This window comes from Aedes aegypti, chromosome 3 (genome assembly GCF_002204515.2).
Source record: "Aedes aegypti strain LVP_AGWG chromosome 3, AaegL5.0 Primary Assembly, whole genome shotgun sequence".
Classification (NCBI taxonomy): Eukaryota; Metazoa; Arthropoda; class Insecta; order Diptera; family Culicidae; genus Aedes; species Aedes aegypti.
In genome coordinates, this window is record NC_035109.1 from 24,186,726 (window position 1) to 24,205,602 (window position 18,877).

General features: G+C 40.7%; 1 protein-coding gene across 3 annotated transcripts in view; it reads left to right on the forward strand.

The window, feature by feature from the left end:
* The first annotated feature begins 339 nt into the window (after nt 1–339).
* Nucleotides 340–18,877, forward strand: part of LOC23687500 — a 46,927-nt gene continuing 28,389 nt past the window's right edge. The window contains exons 1-4 of one of the 3 annotated variants that reach the window (XM_021851137.1): nt 340–680; nt 1,541–1,605; nt 2,021–2,374; nt 17,255–18,358. In XM_021851137.1, coding sequence (XP_021706829.1) covers nt 605–680; nt 1,541–1,605; nt 2,021–2,374; nt 17,255–18,358 — 1,599 coding nt within the window. In that variant the 5' untranslated portion in view covers nt 340–604. Of the gene's footprint in view, nt 681–1,105; nt 1,606–2,020; nt 2,375–17,254; nt 18,359–18,877 lie in introns of those variants that run through there. The other 2 variants (XM_021851139.1, XM_021851138.1) reach the window with 2 other exon arrangements.

Here is an 18,877-nt window from a genome sequence, read left to right on the forward strand (position 1 = left end):
GTTGCACACTTGGTTACAAACGGGGTTTAGGGCAAGTTCAAACTTTGATCGCTTGTTTCAATGCCTACTTTTTTCTATATGGGACAATTATGCTTCGATGGACAATATAGGTAGCTCTCAGCTCAGCTTATACCCTACTAAACAACCTAAACACAACCATTCGCCCTCTAGTCTCTCTGTGCGCTCACTCTGCGAGTTGCGACGATAGATGGATAAGTCACTCGCGCATGTGTTGAGCTCCTGGTGCATGGCATGCTTACGGTACTTTGTGTGGGTTTTATTTTCATTTTACGATATAGATACTCTGACTTACTTTAGTAGGCACTGCATATTGGTGACGGAAAATTGGATTAGTATAAGCGAGTATTTTCTTGACTAGATTCACCATAGTTTAAACTTTTTCCCTGCTCCCTTTTTGCTTTTCAGTCTACTTTATTTATTTATTTCGTACACTTCACGATTGTTGGTTTGTCGTTTCATGTATAGTGCCTTAATTCTGCCGTAGATCGAAAGGAAGGAGGCAGCAGAAAAGACGGAGCAGTGTAATTAAGCGTAGCGAAGAAAGGAAAAAAAAGTCAGGGGCTTCGAAGGCCTTACGCGAGTTATGAGTGACTTATCACCGAATATTTGTTTTGATGCATTATCAGTGCTAAATAGCAATGTGCAGTTGGTGGAAAAAGGTAAGCCCTCTGACCAGCAAGAGCCAGAGTGCACGGTGGGCTTTACGAGGTCGTCCAGGGCGCCCTCGGAAAAGTCCCCAATATCAGTAGTAGCAGCAGCAGCAGTACTACATAGTAGGCTACTAGTGCAGGAGGGGTAGGAAAATGAGACCACTTTTCCGGATTAACTTTCGTCGCAGTAGGCTATGCTGGGTCACACTGTAGATGATTCGCTGGCTACTGCGATCGCGATGTAGCACTTTCCCGATGGAGAGAAAGTGATCCCATAGAAGACTAGATCGCAGGGCTTGTAAATCCTGTTCGGTTTCGAACCCCTTCGGGAAAGTGGGTAGGGAAAAGTGGTATCCATTTTCTGACTTATTTTTCCGCACAACTTGGATTTTCTCACACACATTCGTTCACATGCTACATGCTCATGTCAGTGTCGGTTCGATCGCCAGCCAACAACCAACCAACCAAACCAGAGATATTCCGTGAGCGTGAGTTTTGGGGTGGTGGACACTACTGTGTGTGGGTTCCGAGCCGTCAGTACTGCTGCTGCTGGCAAACACTCTCGGCTCTCGCTGTCCTCAGCCAAAGACGAAGACCAAAATCTGGAACCAGAGCACACACCAAGAATACAACATCCCTGGATCTTCTCTCTTCTTTCTGGTTATCTCTTCGTGGACATCATCATCATCGTCTGCGCGAATCTCGTCGATTTCCTTTGCACCTTTGATCGTGACTGACTGGGCCCCGGAACGGAACGGAACCAAATCTCGAACACGAACCACCGACCTGCAAAAAACATAACGTATCGCCATTCCACGGAATCTGCCGTCGATCGACCTGGCTGCTGGGTTGACTCATCATGATCCTAGTATGCAGCATCTGTGGAGCATCGCATTACACCCAAAATTGTCCAGAATATGCCAAGGGAGATCATGTAAGTACGGAGCCGATCGAGTGTGCGCCCCAGGCACATTAATACCATTTATGGAAGTATTGTCGATTTGGACCATTTGCTGAGTGAAATTCGGACCGATCGGAGTGCCAACCTCTGGGGAACACCGAGCCCTACCAATCCAACGCACAGGATGTGCAATTAGACCTGATTAAATTATATAATTTACGCATTTTAATGTCCATGACAACATGTGCGCAGTTCGTTCGCCGTTTTAGCTAGTCTTTGCGCAGCTCGGCGAAAAAAAGTCAATATTTTTATCCCCATGTTGCAGCCACTTTGCAAATGGACGGATCGAGCGTTCTGTTTTCCCTCCGTGTCTTCCTCGTCTGGTCAAAACAACTAATCCTCGTTCTTCTTGTTTCTCTTCATTTTATCCGCCCATGGCCCACCGAAGATTGAAGATAAGCCCTCGCTTAACCTCTCAAGGTCATCGGTTCCCAATGGGCTGCTGATAATGGACGCGGCCGACGGAAGCAGCTGCGTCGTGACGTCACAGAAGTTCGCCAAAGGAACACGATTTGGACCGCTGTTGGCGCAGAAGTCCTACGCACCGATCAAGAACCTCCCCTTTCCGTTGGTGCTGTTCTCCACGCCGTACTACTATGGGGGCGATCTGGACTACGATCTGCAAACCCTGTTCAACGGACGGAATGTGTATCTGGACACGCGGAACAGCACCAAGTGCAACTGGATGATCCATGTCAGCTTGGCGAGGTTTTCCAACGAGCAGAACCTGATTTGCTACCAGGTGAGTGGTTTTTTTTTGATGAATTTTTGATGGAGTCCTGATGGAGACGCATGCTCCATTGTGGTTGAAATGAACCGTGCTACTGTCAAACAGGTGCAGATTGAGGGTAGGGAATGTTCAAAAACAATCTGTGTCACATTGCTGATGTACCAAGTTAGCGTGAAAATTGGCATATAGTTATCTATGAAGATGTAAATTGGAATGTAGATTATTCCAATCCCTAAACCGTACAGCTTTGAGTAATTTGCAACTTTTTGGAACAATTCAATGTATTTGAATTGATAGTTTTTAGCAATTGCCTAGCTTTAGGCGTTGAACTTTCAATTTGAAGATCAATTGTATAGGGTAGAAGCGCCGGTTTCGGCCAGTCTAAGAGAAAATGTTCTTAAAAATTAAATTAAACCCCTTTTTACACTGCAAATATGTTAAACGTAATCTCTCAATCCATATCATGTATAAAAACAATCGGAACTGAGCTGACACCATTTTTTTCGCTTTAAAAATCTTGTTGGTCAATATAGTCCACCAGAACCAGTTTAGGCCAGAGATTCAGCTACAAATTCTAAATTGACCATCACCAATGATTTCTTATGACACTGACTAAATTAGAAGTACCCTGGACAGATTAAGTGTATGGGAGTTAAAATAATAAGGATTTTTTTTGAATCAATTTGAACGAGTGAATGAATCTGGCTCTATCATGTGAATATATCTACTTATCGTAAGTAAAACACGTCTGATAGGGTTTAACGTTGGAAAGCGAATAAAAAGTTTCAATGATTATTACAACTAACAAACTTTTTAGCAGCAAATTAAGCTAAACGCGGTAATATTTTTCACAAGTAAGGCGAAGTCAAAGATAGCTTTTCTTTGCTAGGTTGGCGGTGATATGAATCACGATTGCTAGGTGTCCTTTGATTACACTGATAAAAATCCACACGCTCGATCTGTGTGTTTAAAATTATGGATCGATTCATGAACGTCCATATCGATTTGCTATGATTTTCTTGCAAACTTCGTGTGTGTTACACATTAAATTCCTGTGTTTTGCTTCATGGATTGATTCATCAACCGACAACAGGGATTCCATATTTTTTCCACATAAGTTCCCGAAGTTTTCTCTTCAGATTCGTATGTGTCAACCTATGGACGCATAGATCATCACTCCAACACGGATTCAGTGTGTTTTGCTTATGGTTATCTTGTGTCATAATCATCATGTTCAAGTTGGTCGATTCATAGATTTGCGCAATGAGATTGTTATGATGAAATCCATGAGCTATGCTATCGATTTCCATGTTCAAAGCTTCTAAATTGTTTGTGATCAACCCATGGGATGCATAGTGAACTGAATTGCGGTTGGACCTCGTGTCGAACGACAGTCATCATCATGCTTCCAAAGAGAAGAAGCAAATTTTGAAGCTGAAAGTGTTAGATGAAAATTTGTGAATTCGATTTTTCTTTTATTAGTGAAGTTGACCGATATACGAGAGCTCTACCTTTCTATAAGAAAACATTGATTATAATGTATAGTTCAGTAGAAAAATCGGATTCCACTAACAGATTTTCCTGGCTTTCAGTTTCGAAAAAAATGGAATATGCTTATGCCTGGCTTTCCAAATTATGGATTTAAGGCGCCCCGCTTGTTGCTGGCTCACGGGTTTGAAAAAAAAATCAAGAGAGCTTGCGACAAGCAGAGGAGCCTCGGATCCATATTGTGGGGAGCAAAAGTTTTTCTACCAAATTTCTTCTTTCAGTCCCTAGACATTCATGTTCTATCACACATGACTATCTAAAGCTACTACATTTCGAATTCAATAAGCAAATCAGTTGGTTTTCATGATTTAATGTTTGGAAATTCATGTTTGTTTCACATGACAACCTTATGTTAATACACATGTTATTATACCGTGAAATCAATGATGAAATCCATATGGCTTCTTCTTCTTGGCATTAACGTCCCCACTGGGACAAAGCCGGCTGCTCAGCTTAGTGTTCTTATGAGCACTTCCACAGTTATTAACTGAGAGCTTTCTTTGCCAAAGTTGCCATTTTCGCATTCGTATATCGTGTGGCAGGTACGATTATAATTTATGCCCAGGGAAGTCAAGGAAATTTTCCATTACGAAAAGATCTTGGACCGACCGGGAATCGAACCCAGACACCTTCAGCATGGCTTTGCTTTGTAGCCGCGGACTCTAACCACTCGGCTAAGGAAGGCCCCTAAATCCATATGGCTACCACACTCAAATCAAGTTCCTCATTGCGCAAATCTATAAGTAAAACACACGACCTTGACGTGTAGATTTTTCTCAGTGTAGTTTGTGTTAAGGTACCGCGGGGCAAGTGGGTAAATGGGGTAAGTGAAAACAATTGATATATTTTACTGAATATGTGAATTAACGTTTTAAACTCATGCGTAAAACTTTGAGGCCATTGTGAACATTACGATAGGTAAGAGATTTCTGAGATTTTTCAGCCATTATTGCATAATAGAGCGAAAAATTGTTAACCTGTCAACTGTTACTCCGTAACAAGTTGGCGGCTTACACAGTGAAGCGTATAATACATTTTTGATGCTATTGTCGCATTGCTGTTACATTCACATGCAAGAGGTTTCAAAACATTCATTTGTGACATTCAGGTTGCTACTGATACATTCTTACTGCAGCCATGAATTACCTGACATGGATAAGAGTAGCGTGCAATTCTTTTCAGCCTCCCATGAACGTTATGCTGTTGTGGATGACGGGAATGCGAGATGAATGTAAAAAACAATCACGACGCAGCTGCGATCGTAGCGACAACTCTTCATTCGTTTGCTTTTGATCCAAATCGCCACTTCAACACAGCTGCGTTTTCACTGCTGCACAATGGACCGATGCACGAGTACACTATTTGACGTTTGAGCGGTCCCGTGTTTTTTACGTGACCATGGCAACGAGTGAATTCGGCACCGCTCAAACGTCAAATTAGTGAATTCGTGCATTGGTCCATGGACCTTTGCACGAGTTCACTAATTTGACATTTGAGCGGTGCCGTATTCATTAGCTACCATGGTAACGCTCATTGGACGTTCATTGGAAGCAACAAAAAGTGGCACAAACGGAGCACCGGGGTTTTTTAGGTTTGCTTCTACCCTCTTTATTCGTAGGTTTCTGCTTCGAGCCGTTCTCGCACAAGGTGCTGTCCATAAACAACGTGGTTATCCATGGGGGGAGAAGGGCGGGGGTAGTTTGTTTGACCAAAGATCACGATCGGCACATTTTTTTTTGTATAGACGAAAAACCGACCGACGAAGGAAGAGGAGTCTAAAAATAGAAAAATAACCCGTGAGTTATGGACAGCCCTCAAGCTGGTGCGGCTGGTTGATACAAGAATGAAAAGAAAAACATATTTCAATCGGTGCACATTTTGAGTGGCACATTATGATAATACAGATTAACGTCTACTACAGTAAATCATTACAACCATGATACATTTATTGCTGACCAAAAAATAGTCACAGTCGCGCATGACTTTTATTTTCAGTATCACATGAAAGTTTTTGTTGCATGAAAGTCATGGTAGTCTATGTGTGATTGTCACGCTCACTACAGTTTTTGACGGTACATTTTGGTTCACTGGGCGTACAATCTTATTTTAATATTTTCAGTGGAAAAAAGTTGCGGAAAATAATTTCCTGTACCACTTCTTAGTTGTCCTCTGTGACAGTTTCAAACTGCAATAAAAAAAGTTTTAGATTTAATTCAACGTAGACCTAAAAATAACTAAATTTAAACACCGTCAATTTTCTTATTAGGTGGGGCAAGTGAAAAGTTTATCATTAGAGATTGAATTTGTGTTTCTCTTTAAGTAGCCATAACTAAACATGGTTCGCAATTATCATAGAAAAACATAACGAGCTGATAATTCAAGAAACACTATACTCAAGCGATAAAAGCTATTAGAAATCATGGAACTTCTCTAAAAGACGTTGCCAAACATTGCAATATTAATATGTCTACTTCGGGCAGCCAATTAAAAGGAAGACGTTGACTGAAAGTTGCATTATTAGAGAACACACGGAAATCTCGTGGAATGTCTATGTAAAGCTAGTTGAAAACATAAAAATGGGGTATAGGTCTATCCACATAAAAATATTCTAAATACGTTTTTGAAGAATTCCGTTTGATTTCTCCCGAAGAGTTATCCGACGACATATCCGACTTTCTCGAAAACAAATAACGAGCGGTGGAAATTCTACAGAGCAGAAATGCAATTGCTGTCCTATAATGTAAGAACTAACATTGGAAATGTTGCAGTTATAATGTTGTCGATTCATTTCAACTAACATAGCTGAACAGAAAAAAATGCAAGTGAAAAGAATAACATTTTCTTTGTTTACATGTTACTTATGTTATTGTTCATTGGGAAGCCTAAACAAATGTTAAAGCTAATAGAAATCGTGAATATAACTGTTTGTTTTTGAATTTATTGTTCAAAACGGTAAACTTTTCACTTGCCCCACTTTTGGGGCTAGTGAAAAGTAAAGAGACATTTTTCAAAAACTTTTTCTGTATTTTTTTCTTCAATTTTTCATAAAAATCAATTTCACCATGCTGCTTATATTTGGTGGGAGTCAAGCTAAAAAATATACACGACCTAATTTGTTTCAATTTAAAGTCTCTAGAATTTGAAGAATCTCAACTATGCGAATTTCATTACCCACTTGCCCCACGGTACCTTATATCGTAATCCACGTCAGTGATAGAGTGTAAGTGTCTTCCGAAGAAATGTCAAAATGCCTCAATGAACAACTTTGCAGAGGAAAGTTTTTTGCTAGGACGCTCCTATCAAAAAATAAAACTGATCTAGATCAGTTTTCACTTATCTAGATCAAATCTGAATGTGTAAAAATGTAGTACAAGTTATCTTGAAGGGAATGGCAGGGAAATTCCAAATAATAGGCACAGTTTAACGAAAACGAAACGCTTAGGTTTATTAGGTGTTAACTGAACGGAGTTTGATTATGGAATAAACCAGTTTGTTAATTTTCACCAACAAGTAACTGGTTGTTGCTAGGGGATCCTAACAACTCAATTTAGGGAGGCGACGTCCGATTGCCTACTACGCCAACACCCCCTCTCAATCGGCCAATCCTAGGCCCTGGCACAGCTTCTCCAAGTGTACCGCGTCCACCGGTTTAGTGAACAAATCCGCCAATTGGTTTTTGGTATTTATATACTTCACTGCTACTCGTCCGTTTGCAATGTGGTCTCTGATGAAGTGGTGCTTGATATCTACATGCTTTGATCTCTTGCTTTCACAATTTTTCGCCATACCTATAGCGCCTTGGTTATCTTCAAAGATTACGACCGGATCCGATGGACGCTTCAGCTGAAGATCTGCCATTACTCCTGACAACCAGATGGCTTCCGAAACAGCAGAACTCAAGGACACGTACTCCGCTTCGCTTGAAGATGTAGCAACAGTTACCTGTTTTTTACTCGACCACGATACAGCATTTCCGAATACAGTGAACACGTAGCCACTGACTGATTTCCTATCTTCTGCATCCGACGCCCAATCTGCATCAGCATATCCGACCAACGGGTCCGCTGATTCGTTGCGTACGAACTTCAAGTGCTTTGCTTTTGTTCCTTTCAAATATCGTACCACACGTTTGAGGCACTGCCAATGGTTGGTTGTTGGCTTCTGTTGATAACGGCCGAGGAATCCGACGGGAAAGCACAGGTCAGGCCTAGTACACAGCATCAAATACATAATTTTCCCCAGAAGCTCACGATACGGTTCCTGAGTCGCCTCACCTTCGCGGGAAACAGTCAGATTTTTCTCCATAGGTGTCTTGTTAGCAGGGTGGCCACCGAACCGGGAAAAACGGGAAAAGCGGGAAAAAGACGGGAATTTGAATCCAACGGGAAAAAGTCGGGAAAAACCGGGAATTTGAGAAGATCACCGGGAAAATCGTTTTGAACGAACATCTTCAAGCTGAAATCTACAAACCAACCTCCAAAATAAGTTATAGAAAGTTGTTATGTTAAATGATATTGCCATGAGGCATACGCAGTTTTGAACAAATATCTTTCAAACATTAATGATTTAATTTCTACTATAATACACCATATTTCTTAAAAATGTTTTGAATTATTTTTTTTAATTTTTGCTCTCGCACTATCAGGGCTAATATTTTTTGAACTTTTCTCTATCATTTTTACTCGACGTTTTGAATCAAAGTTTAATTACTTATTGCAGATTGGATTAGAACTCTGCTGTAATTGCTGAATACCACAACTAATCATGAAAACAAGCCTTTATTTATAAAAGCTTTAATTATGCCACTAGTAATCTAATCGACAAAGTTTTGAATAAAGGCTCTTTTACGATTTTAATAACGATCAAGCTGTTACAGCTTATAAAATTAGTAGAATATCCATACAAAACGCACGAGTGGGTGGGTGGATGTCAAAAATAATAATTTTTGGTGTTATTGAAATTGTGAGTGATCCCTAAGTAAGTGCTTCTACATGTGTGGCCTTGTTTCATTCATACCTTGAACTTGTTTGCTTTAAAGAATTCTTTATTTTTATGAAGAAAATTCAAAGGATTAAGAGTTGAACAAAATTCGATTACGTTAAAGACCTACTTGGGCATCTTGATGATTTACTCAGGCACCTGGGGCTTTTGTCGGCCAAATTATCTGAAATTCAGCATTAAGATGCACTTAAGATGATTATAAACCAAAGCCAAACCTCGAAATTTTAAGAGAACCAAACAGAACTCTGAGCTGAAATTTTTTTCGTTTTTTCATCACCAGAATGCAACCAATTAGGTTCTCTAGATCTTAAAAATTCGAAGTTTGGCTAAAAGGGCATATTGTTGGTAAATATGGGTCAAATAGCATACAAATTAAATCCCTGTCGTGTCAAGAGTAGGACCTGTTACCACAATTAACCATCGCTTTCCCATGATAGACAGCTCCAGAGCTCCATTGATTTTCGACGAACGCGAGACAAATCGATTCAGATGAATACTACACTATGCCATAGTTTTCAGAATAACATTTTATATAGATTAGAACAATCTAACAGTCAACTTATTGATCCAATAGTGAAACTATTGATAAACAATCAAATTAATATGGAATAACAACTAAAAAAATAAACCGATTAAAACAAAATTTTGGTGCTTTTCATAGAAATGATTTTTTATATGGAAAAAGTCAATTTAAGTCGTTGGGAAGAATGGATTCAAAACCGGGAAAATTGTGTAAAATATACCGGGAAAACCGGGAAAAAAGCGGGAATTTTAAAATCTAAATTTGGTGGCCACCCTGTGTTAGGGTTACAATCCGTCATCTTGAAGCGTGTCAATAATTTGTCGATATTCATTTCTTGAGAAAGCTTCATAGAACAATTTTTACGATCGTACTCTAGCTTCATACCTAGGAAACGACTGATTTTTCCGCAGTCCGTCATCTTGAAACTTGAACTTAAAGCTTTCTTCAAGTTTTCGATTGTTTCAATCTTCCTTCCAGCGATGAGTAAATCGTCCACATACAGAATTATGTAAATTTCGTCTCCTGGTACTATCCGGACATAGAGGCAGTAGTCATGTAGCGATCGTCGGAAGCCCAAGCTCAGCAACCGATCGTTGAATTTTTCGTTCCAGCACCTTGATTGGATTGCTTGAGTCCATACAGTGACTTGAGCAAACGGCACACTGTATTGGGAGGTGCTGTTACGCCATCAGGAATCGCCATATATAATGCTTCCTTCAGGTCGCCGTGCAAGAACGCCGTCTTGACGTCCATTTGATGGAAGTGGAATCCTTGTTGGACACCCGCAGCGAGAACCGTTATGATAGTGGCAAGTCTTGCTACAGGAGCGAATGTCTCCTCGTAATCGACCCCAGCCTTCTGCAGGAATCCTTTCACCACCAGTCTCGCCTTATGTTTGAACACGTTGCCAGCCGCATCATCTTTCAACCGAAACACCCACTTCGATTTCAGTGGCCTAACTCCTTGTGGACAGCTTGACAAACGCCAAACCTTGTTCTCTTCCATGGAACGTAGTTCGTCTCTCACAGCAGCCATCCACATGGCTCGATCAGCATGCTCTGTCAGCTCATCAAACGACTCTGGAATATCTGCGGAAATCGATTCGCCAGAAAGAGCTCTATAACCGGTAAAATAGTCGAATAACTTACCGGGGAGCCTGCGCTCCCGTCCGCTAGACCTCGACGACAATTCTCTCGGAATTTCGCGTCTTTCTGTGGGCGAAGGGAGCGCGTTTTCCAGTGCTTCAATCGAGTCTTCATCATTCACGTCCTTTTCTTCATTTGCTTGGTCGATTTCATCTATGGTGGCCAACTGGTTATTTTCCCCCTCTTGCTCGAGCGGGAAGTGGACGACCAACGGAACATCATCTTCTTGACTCATTACAGCGTACGGAAAACACGACTCATCAAACTTGACGTCTCGAGCAATTGTTACATGTCGTGCCACCGGGTCCCACATGCGGTAACCGTTGGGTGCGTACCCAACCATGACCATTTCTTTACTTTTGGCATCTAACTTACGTCTTTGCTGCTTCGGAATCCAAACGAAACTCTTGCATCCGAAAACTCGAAGTTTTTTCAAATCTGGTCTGACACCAAACCACAGTTCTGCAGGGGTAACACCAGAGGGAAGTGCGCTTGTTGGACTTCGATTCATCAAGTAAACGCACGCAAGGGCAGCTTCGGACCATAAACGCTTCGGAACTTTAGATTGAATGAGCACGGAACGAATTTTCTCTACCAAGGTCCGGTTGAACCTCTCCGCTACACCATTCTGCTGAGGAGTGTACGCAACCGTTGTCTCTAGTTGGATTCCTTTCGTTCTGTAGTACTGCAACTGATTCATTGAGAAATGAGTATGGTCATCGATGAAGCTCACTATGTATCGTGAACCATCCCATGCCGGCGGATCGATCGGCCCACAAACATCAGAATGTATCCGCTCCAAAGGCCGGCTGGTCCTAGCACGCGTTCCTTTAAACGGTTCTCGACATTGCTTTGCTTGTACACATGCATCACAAAAATCAATTTGACTTGCCTTTTCATCCATACCTTTCAGCATTCCTTTCCGGGCCATGGTCTCCAATCCGCGTTGGCCGATATGCCTGAGTCGACGATGCCAAAGGTTTCCGATAGCTACCTCGCAATGATTGACTTTTACTTCTTCTAGCAACAGCTCGAGCTCGTACAGGTTGCCTCGAAGATGTCCAGTTGCCAACAACTTGCCGTTCTTCTTCAAGACAGCTACGCTTCCAGAGAACAAAACGTCGATCCCAGCACTGGCCATTTTTCTGACGGACATCAGATTTTCACGTAGCTCCGGGACATACAGCACTTTCTTCAAGTTGAAGTGCACTCCTTTGTTGCTTGTCGCGTTGATTTCGCCTATCTGTTCAGCAAGCATAGCTTCTCCTTCCTTAGCGACCTTTATCTCCACACTATTGGTCATCTTCTCCAGCACGGCAAAAACGTTCTTCTCGCCAACCAGGTGGTCACTGCACCCGGAATCAAGCTTGAACATTACTCGTCCAGGCCTTTTCTCCGCAACGTTTGCATCGGCCATGAAACTTACAGCATCCTTCTTCGCTGAATTTGCTTCCCGCTGGCGACAATCCTTCTTCATGTGGCCACGGCGTCCACATTTGTGGCATTTACCCTGGAATTTCTGGAACTTCTTCTTTGTATCGCTCGTGAACGCTGCCGACTTGTCTTCAACTGAATCACCTTGCCGATCCGATCGCTTCCTTTCTTCAGCCAACAGTCGCTGCTTGACAAGATCCAGATTCAAATCTTCCTCAGCAACATTCTCCAGGGCAGTAACAAGCGGATCGAAAGAATCTGGAAGCGTTAAAAAGAGCTGCGACACCAGATCACTTTCAGCCAAGGTTGCTCCAGCCGTCTTCAACTTCCTCACGAGTCCGCCGAATTCCAATAAATGCGTTCGCATATCGGCTCCTTCCTTCATCCGCAAACGAGCCAACTGCTTCCTGACGATCGTTTGACTCGCCACGGACTTCTTCGCATAAACCGATTCCAGACTAGTCCACATCTCCTTCGTGGTCGTCTTCTCTCGAACGATTTCAAGGCATTCGTCCGATAGACAACTCACCAGCAATGCCTTGGAGATCCGGTCCATTTCTTCAAACTTCGCCTTTTCTGCTTCTCCTGTCGGTGCCGTTCTGGTCAACACATCCGCAACGCCTTTTGCTTCGAGAAACAGGCGTACACGGTAGCTCCAGTTTTGAAAGTCTGCTCCACTCCCACGCAGCAACGGGATGTTGCACGTAACGTCCTTAGCGGTGGTGCCCATAACCTCTTGAAGGGAATGGCAGGGAAACTCCAAATAATAGGCACAGTTTAACAGAAACGAAAAGCTCAGGGTTATTAGGTGTTAACTGAACGGAGTTTGATTATGGAATAAACCAGTTTGTTAATTTTCACCAACAAGTAACTGGTTGTTGCTAGGGGATCCTAACAACTCAATTTAGGGAGGCGACGTCCGATTGCCTACTACGCCAACAAGTTATTCCGAAATACTTTGTCGAAGACACCAAACCTCTAGGGTGCATATCCAGAGTACTAGAGGTTTTGGCCGTCGAGAACAGCGATCTGCCCCAGTGTGCGCTAATACACCTTTGGTCTTAGGCATCACCCCTCTATAGGCGTCACCCCATAGACTCGAATTGGCACTCTTGGCGGGAACCTTAGCCGGTTACTGATAGGTCCAGAAACCTCTCCTTCACATTGCGCTAGTTGCTGGAATAGTCGCCTTTATAAGCCTATGTTTACCCGGGTAGAGGAGAATTGCAAAAGAATAACAAAACTTACCATTAAAATAGAATGTTTGAATAGCAAAATTTGTTCTTTGTTTGTTTGAAATAAGAGATAAAATAACAAAAATAATAACTAAGTTTATATGGCATAAAAACTAAATAATATCATATTTTGCCATTGTAATAACAAAATAATAGTAAAAATATAGGCAACAGTAAATAACAAAATACTTAATTATTTAATTACTGATAACAAAATAATAACTAAATAAGCTATTCACGAGTAGATCAAAATAATGGTAATTTTAGTTCTTTGACTTTAATATCTAAATTGAGCATGATTAAAAAATAAACTTTTCGCTTTCCTGCAAAAAAATTTGCTTTTCAAATCTTCAATGAATATCATATGAATTGTAAAATGAGCTATTATGGCAAAATTTGATGTTGGTTTGTTCTCATAAATTATTTCAATAAAGTTTTCAAATATTAAAATAATGACATATTTTACTGTGATGGCGATGTTTGTTATTCTTTAATGTTTTTTTTTTAGTATTTTTGCACAAATAACAAATTTTACCATGATAGTATATTTTGTTATTGATTAGTTATTACATGACTTTCAAGTATCGTAAAGTGCCCTAATTCAGCGCATTGCCTAATTCCGCGCATTTCATACAAAACGATATATATATATGGAAATACACATCGATATTGCAACAACTTTCAATGCCATTTGATGCTACTACTATTTAGAATATGTTCGAATCATCAATAAAAGCAAATAAGGCATTTTTTCGCGGCGTAAAAAATAATCAGTGGATGCCCGTCGAAGTTGACGCCATTTTTCTAATTTCCTTAGCGTCCGTGCTAAGACTGTAGGACAAAAACAAAAGCGATTTTTTTATTGAAAATGTTTTATTTTTTATGCAATTTTCTATGGAACTACTTGCTACAGATATGTTTCATGATGCTTCTATGAAATCTTATCAAATATTAGCATAATTATTGAGTCTCATCCCAAAAAGTAATGCGCGGAATTAGGTCACGTTTTTTTTTATAATGCCCTAATTCCGCGCACTGTTTTTCGCTGAATAATAAACAAGTTAAACATGGTATATTCGTCTTCACATCTAACTATTTCAATGAAAAGTGTCTTCATGCATAGATACGTTTCACGGGCAAGCAGAATCTCGGGAAACTAAAAGCGACCGTCCAGAAACCACGTGGTCATTCATGGTGAGAGGAAAAGTTTATCCAAAGACCAAATGAGAGAATCTATACATCTGTGCACACAAAATTTACTTAACATTGTGAATCACAAATAACAAAAAGTATGATATACGGGGAAGAGAGATTGCAAATGGCCATATTTTGTGAGACGTAATTCATGGGTAAACTTTATAGATCTTCTGAGGTTTCTATTTTGCTTAACAGATTTAAGTTTCCGGTACCCGTGGTATTAGCGGATACAATTGATTGAATTTTTTAAGACATATCGATTCCTAGCAATAATGCGAACTGGTTCTTGTGTTGTATGAACAATGCAGAATACAAATACCTATAGGGATAGTCGGGGTGGTTTCGCCAATGGATTAGAATGAGCACTTCTTGAAAACTGCATAAATTTTTGAAATTTCAACTGAAGTAAAATGCAACTTCAAAGCTGCCAAGGAAATTAAGCAATATATATGTTATAAGTCAGTTTTCTAAAGCAATAGAGAAATGAATAAATTATACTCGAAATACCATTAACGTATTTACCAGTATCCGTTCACGAGTTCAAAAAGTAAGGTAATTTGAGTAAATACACAAAAAAATGTCCACAGTATGATTCTATTTGTCGATTTCAATTGTATAGCGGCTAAAGTTTTCAAATTTACGTTGTGTAAACTTATAATTTTTCAGTGTGAGCGGGCTACTGGAACATGAGCGGAAACTGGTGCACTGATGGTAGAATGTTGATGATTGATTGTTACAATGTTCTTTAAAATTTAATCTTTTTGCAAAGAGTGTTTTTAAACACTAACTACTTTCCAGTTGAGTGAACAAAATAATTAAATTACATGATTCTATGAGATAATTTCACAATCTAAAATAGGGTGCTCATATCATCCCATCGATAAAAAATCGACACGAAAAATTACAAATTTTGAAAAATCATTCATTCATTCGTGAACTTTATAGGACAACGGAAATCGTGCGGATCTAAAAATTGTTGGAAATAGTACAAAGAACTGATAATTCTATAATATTTTCTGCACTCACACTTAAATTATTTTACGGATTCCTGTAAAATCTCAACAGCTGAACAGTTCGGTGAAATAAATTAACGGAGTACGGTAAATTTTTACAGTATTCGTTAAAAAATCACCGTAATCCGTTAAATTCCGACGAAATGCTTCTATCGAATTTCCTTAAGGTCTCCAAACTGCCCCACATTCCCCTATACGAAATTCACAAGTATCAATGCCACGTTAATGAAAAGACCATAACAAATGTTTATCTTTGTTTCATGTGATGGTCATAAAAATATAAGAAATAAAACTAAACGGCTCATACAAAAATTTACTTTTATTCATACAAAAAGTATTATGGAGGGTGGAGGGAGTTGTAATTTTTTTATTTTAGCGTTACGTAATGAATGAATTCTGCCTTACATTGAAATTAATATTAATTCGATTGCTTCGCGAGTGCGCGGAATTAGGCGTTGTTCTGCGCGGAATATGGAAAAGCGTTTCAAAAGTGCGCGGAATTAGGTAATTTCTACAAGTGAATTATTTCAAAAAAATCTCAATTTTAAATTATGAATACAGTCTAGTTTATATTTTCCCATAATCTAAAATGGATTTGCTAGCGATCCACTCATAAAGCTTTTTTATTGATTCAATACTTTTTTTTAGTTAACAATTTGAATCGTTTTCTTCCTTAACTGCGCTGAATTACGGCACTTTACATTATAACATACCAAGCACAAATTTTGCTATGATTGTATGTTTTGCTATTGATGAGATATTTATGTCATATATTAATAACATAATAATGGTTAAACTAGATATGATAGCAAAATTTGTTCTTATTGTACCATTATTTTGTTATTCACCTTTACCCGAGTATCTATGCAAGCAGGGAGGCCATGCTAGGATTGACATTATGGGGTACTATGTTCAGAGCCGGATCGGCGCAAGTCAGGTAATGGCATCTGAGCCTACTCCCGTCCAGTTGGAACAACCAGGCGACGGATAAGGAACGTACTTTAAGACCTTTCACGGTTTTACGGGACGGGGGCACGTAAGTTGCAGTGTAATAAATAACTTTTGACACATTTTAAGTACTGCATCTACCTAAAACGCTGTACTTCCCAACACCTGTTTCCACCTGCAATCATATACTCCGTTTTTTGTAGAATTGATTGTCACCTCACCAGCCTCACCTTCTTTTTCATCAAGAGCACGGAAGCCTCCTGGCAATCGATTCCAGTAAAATCGATATCGTCCGCTGAGCTAAGGAGCAATGATAATGCCAGATCTATTATTCGCTTCTCCAATGTTATGCCATTTTCTTGATACAATCCATGCAATACGTAAGAAAAGTGTATGATAAGCTCGATCAAGAGGGGCCTTCCTTAGCCGAGTGGTTAGAGTTTGCGGCTGCAAAGCAAAGCCATGCTGAAGGTGTCTGGGTTCGAATCCTGGTCGGTCCAGGATCTTTTCGTAATGGATATAATAAGAGCATAATCGTACCTGCCACACGATATACGAATGCGATAATGGCAACTTTGGCAAAGAAAGTTCTCAGTTCATAACTGTGGAAGTGCTCTTAGAACACTACGCTGAGTAGCCGGCTCTGTCCCAGTGGGGACGTCAATGCCAAGAAGAAGAACAAGAAGCTCGATCAAAATACTATCATTCTCACATAATGATATAAGGTCTTAATTTCTTTTTGAAATTGGTTTCTAAGCTACACATTTTTGAGTTCTTGTAGACCTTATGATGTAATCAGTTTTAAATTAGTTATCCAACAAAATCCTCGATTTTTTTTTGTTTTTCAGGAAAACGATGAAATCTACTACACAGCCATCAAGGACATCGAACTGGGCGACATTCTGCGGGTTTGGTACTCCCGCAGCTATGCAGCGAAAATCGGCGCCACCCTGCTGGAACCCAGTCCGTACGACATCTGCAACAACATCCTGCGGTCGGTCAGCCTCGACTACGGGCTCAATTTGGATCAGAATCAAAACTACGTCGACGTAGGGTTCCCATCGACATCGGCTTCCGCCACGTGCTCCAGTTCCACTCAATCGAGCATGATGATTGGTGGAGGAAGCGACGTGAATAACAATACAAATCACCTTACCAGTGGCGGGAATGAGATGGTAACTTCTGGTGATTTGAGTTACGATAAGATATCCTTGCCGCCGATCGACAGTTTGATGAAAACCGGATCACCAAAGTATCAGTCCGGTCATTATCACATGTTCGAATTCGACCTGCTTTCATCGGGACATGGAACCATGCAGCAGCACCACCAGCAGGCCTGTGACGATTTCGGTCACTTCAACGCACCTCCGGCGGCGACCATCACTCAGCAAATGCACCACTCTAGTCAGCACCACGTTGCACCGGAACTGGCCCAACAGCACCAACCGATGGCACACCATCAGCCCCCACCGCAGCAGCAACAGATGGTTCAGCACAACCCATATGGAAGCTATCAGGCGCTTCCGGATGATACGCTCACCCCGGCGGATCTGATAAACATTTCGCTAGGGGCCAGCGACATGAACATCACCTTCGACTCGTTCGAGACGAGTAACCTGCTCGGTTACGACGGGGGCAGCAGCAGCGGCAGCAATCTGGGCGATTCCGGAATCGGCAGTGTGGGTTTCTGTGGCGCGGGGCAAGGCATGGATGGGAAGCTTCATAGTCGGTACTCGTCTTCCACGGACTCGTTGGCCACGCTGAATGACTCGCTGGGTATGGTTCCCCCTCAGCCGACGGCCACACCTAACCCCGGATTGACCACGGCGGCGGATCCTGACGCCGACAAGAAGTATCCGTGCGAGATCTGCTTGCGCAAGTACATGACCAAGTCCAACCTGGACAAGCACATGCGGAAGCACAATCTGTTTCTGTGCGTGTTCTGTATGAAGGTGAGTTTAAATTTTATGAATTTGTTCCAGAAAATCAATCAGTAACCATTAATCATTATCATAAAGATCGCTAACTTTATTCAGCAATTATTATCTTGATCACAAGTCAACGGTGTCTTTATCATGTAACTTTATAACAAAAAAATCGGCATGTCTCAAATTTGGACCAAGGAAAGACAAGTCCTTCCTCTTTCATTTGCTGCTGAATGAAAATAATCCATCTAGTGCAATTTTTTTTATTTTGTTGTTTGTGAAAGGTATCATTTTAAATGCACCGTGAATTGATAAATTTTGGTGAGGTGAACTTTTGATATGGATTTAGATGAAAATGTTGCAAAAATCTTGTGTCAATATCTTGTAGATTATATTCTAGACAGTTATAGACTTAGAAAATTACAGGTCGAGGCCGAAAATTAAATTTTTGAGTTGCCTCTCCTTTGTTTTTATCCATTGTTGAAATTTCCATTACTTTTACAACTAAGTATGTCAAACAACCTCTTTTCAATTTTAGTTTGTATC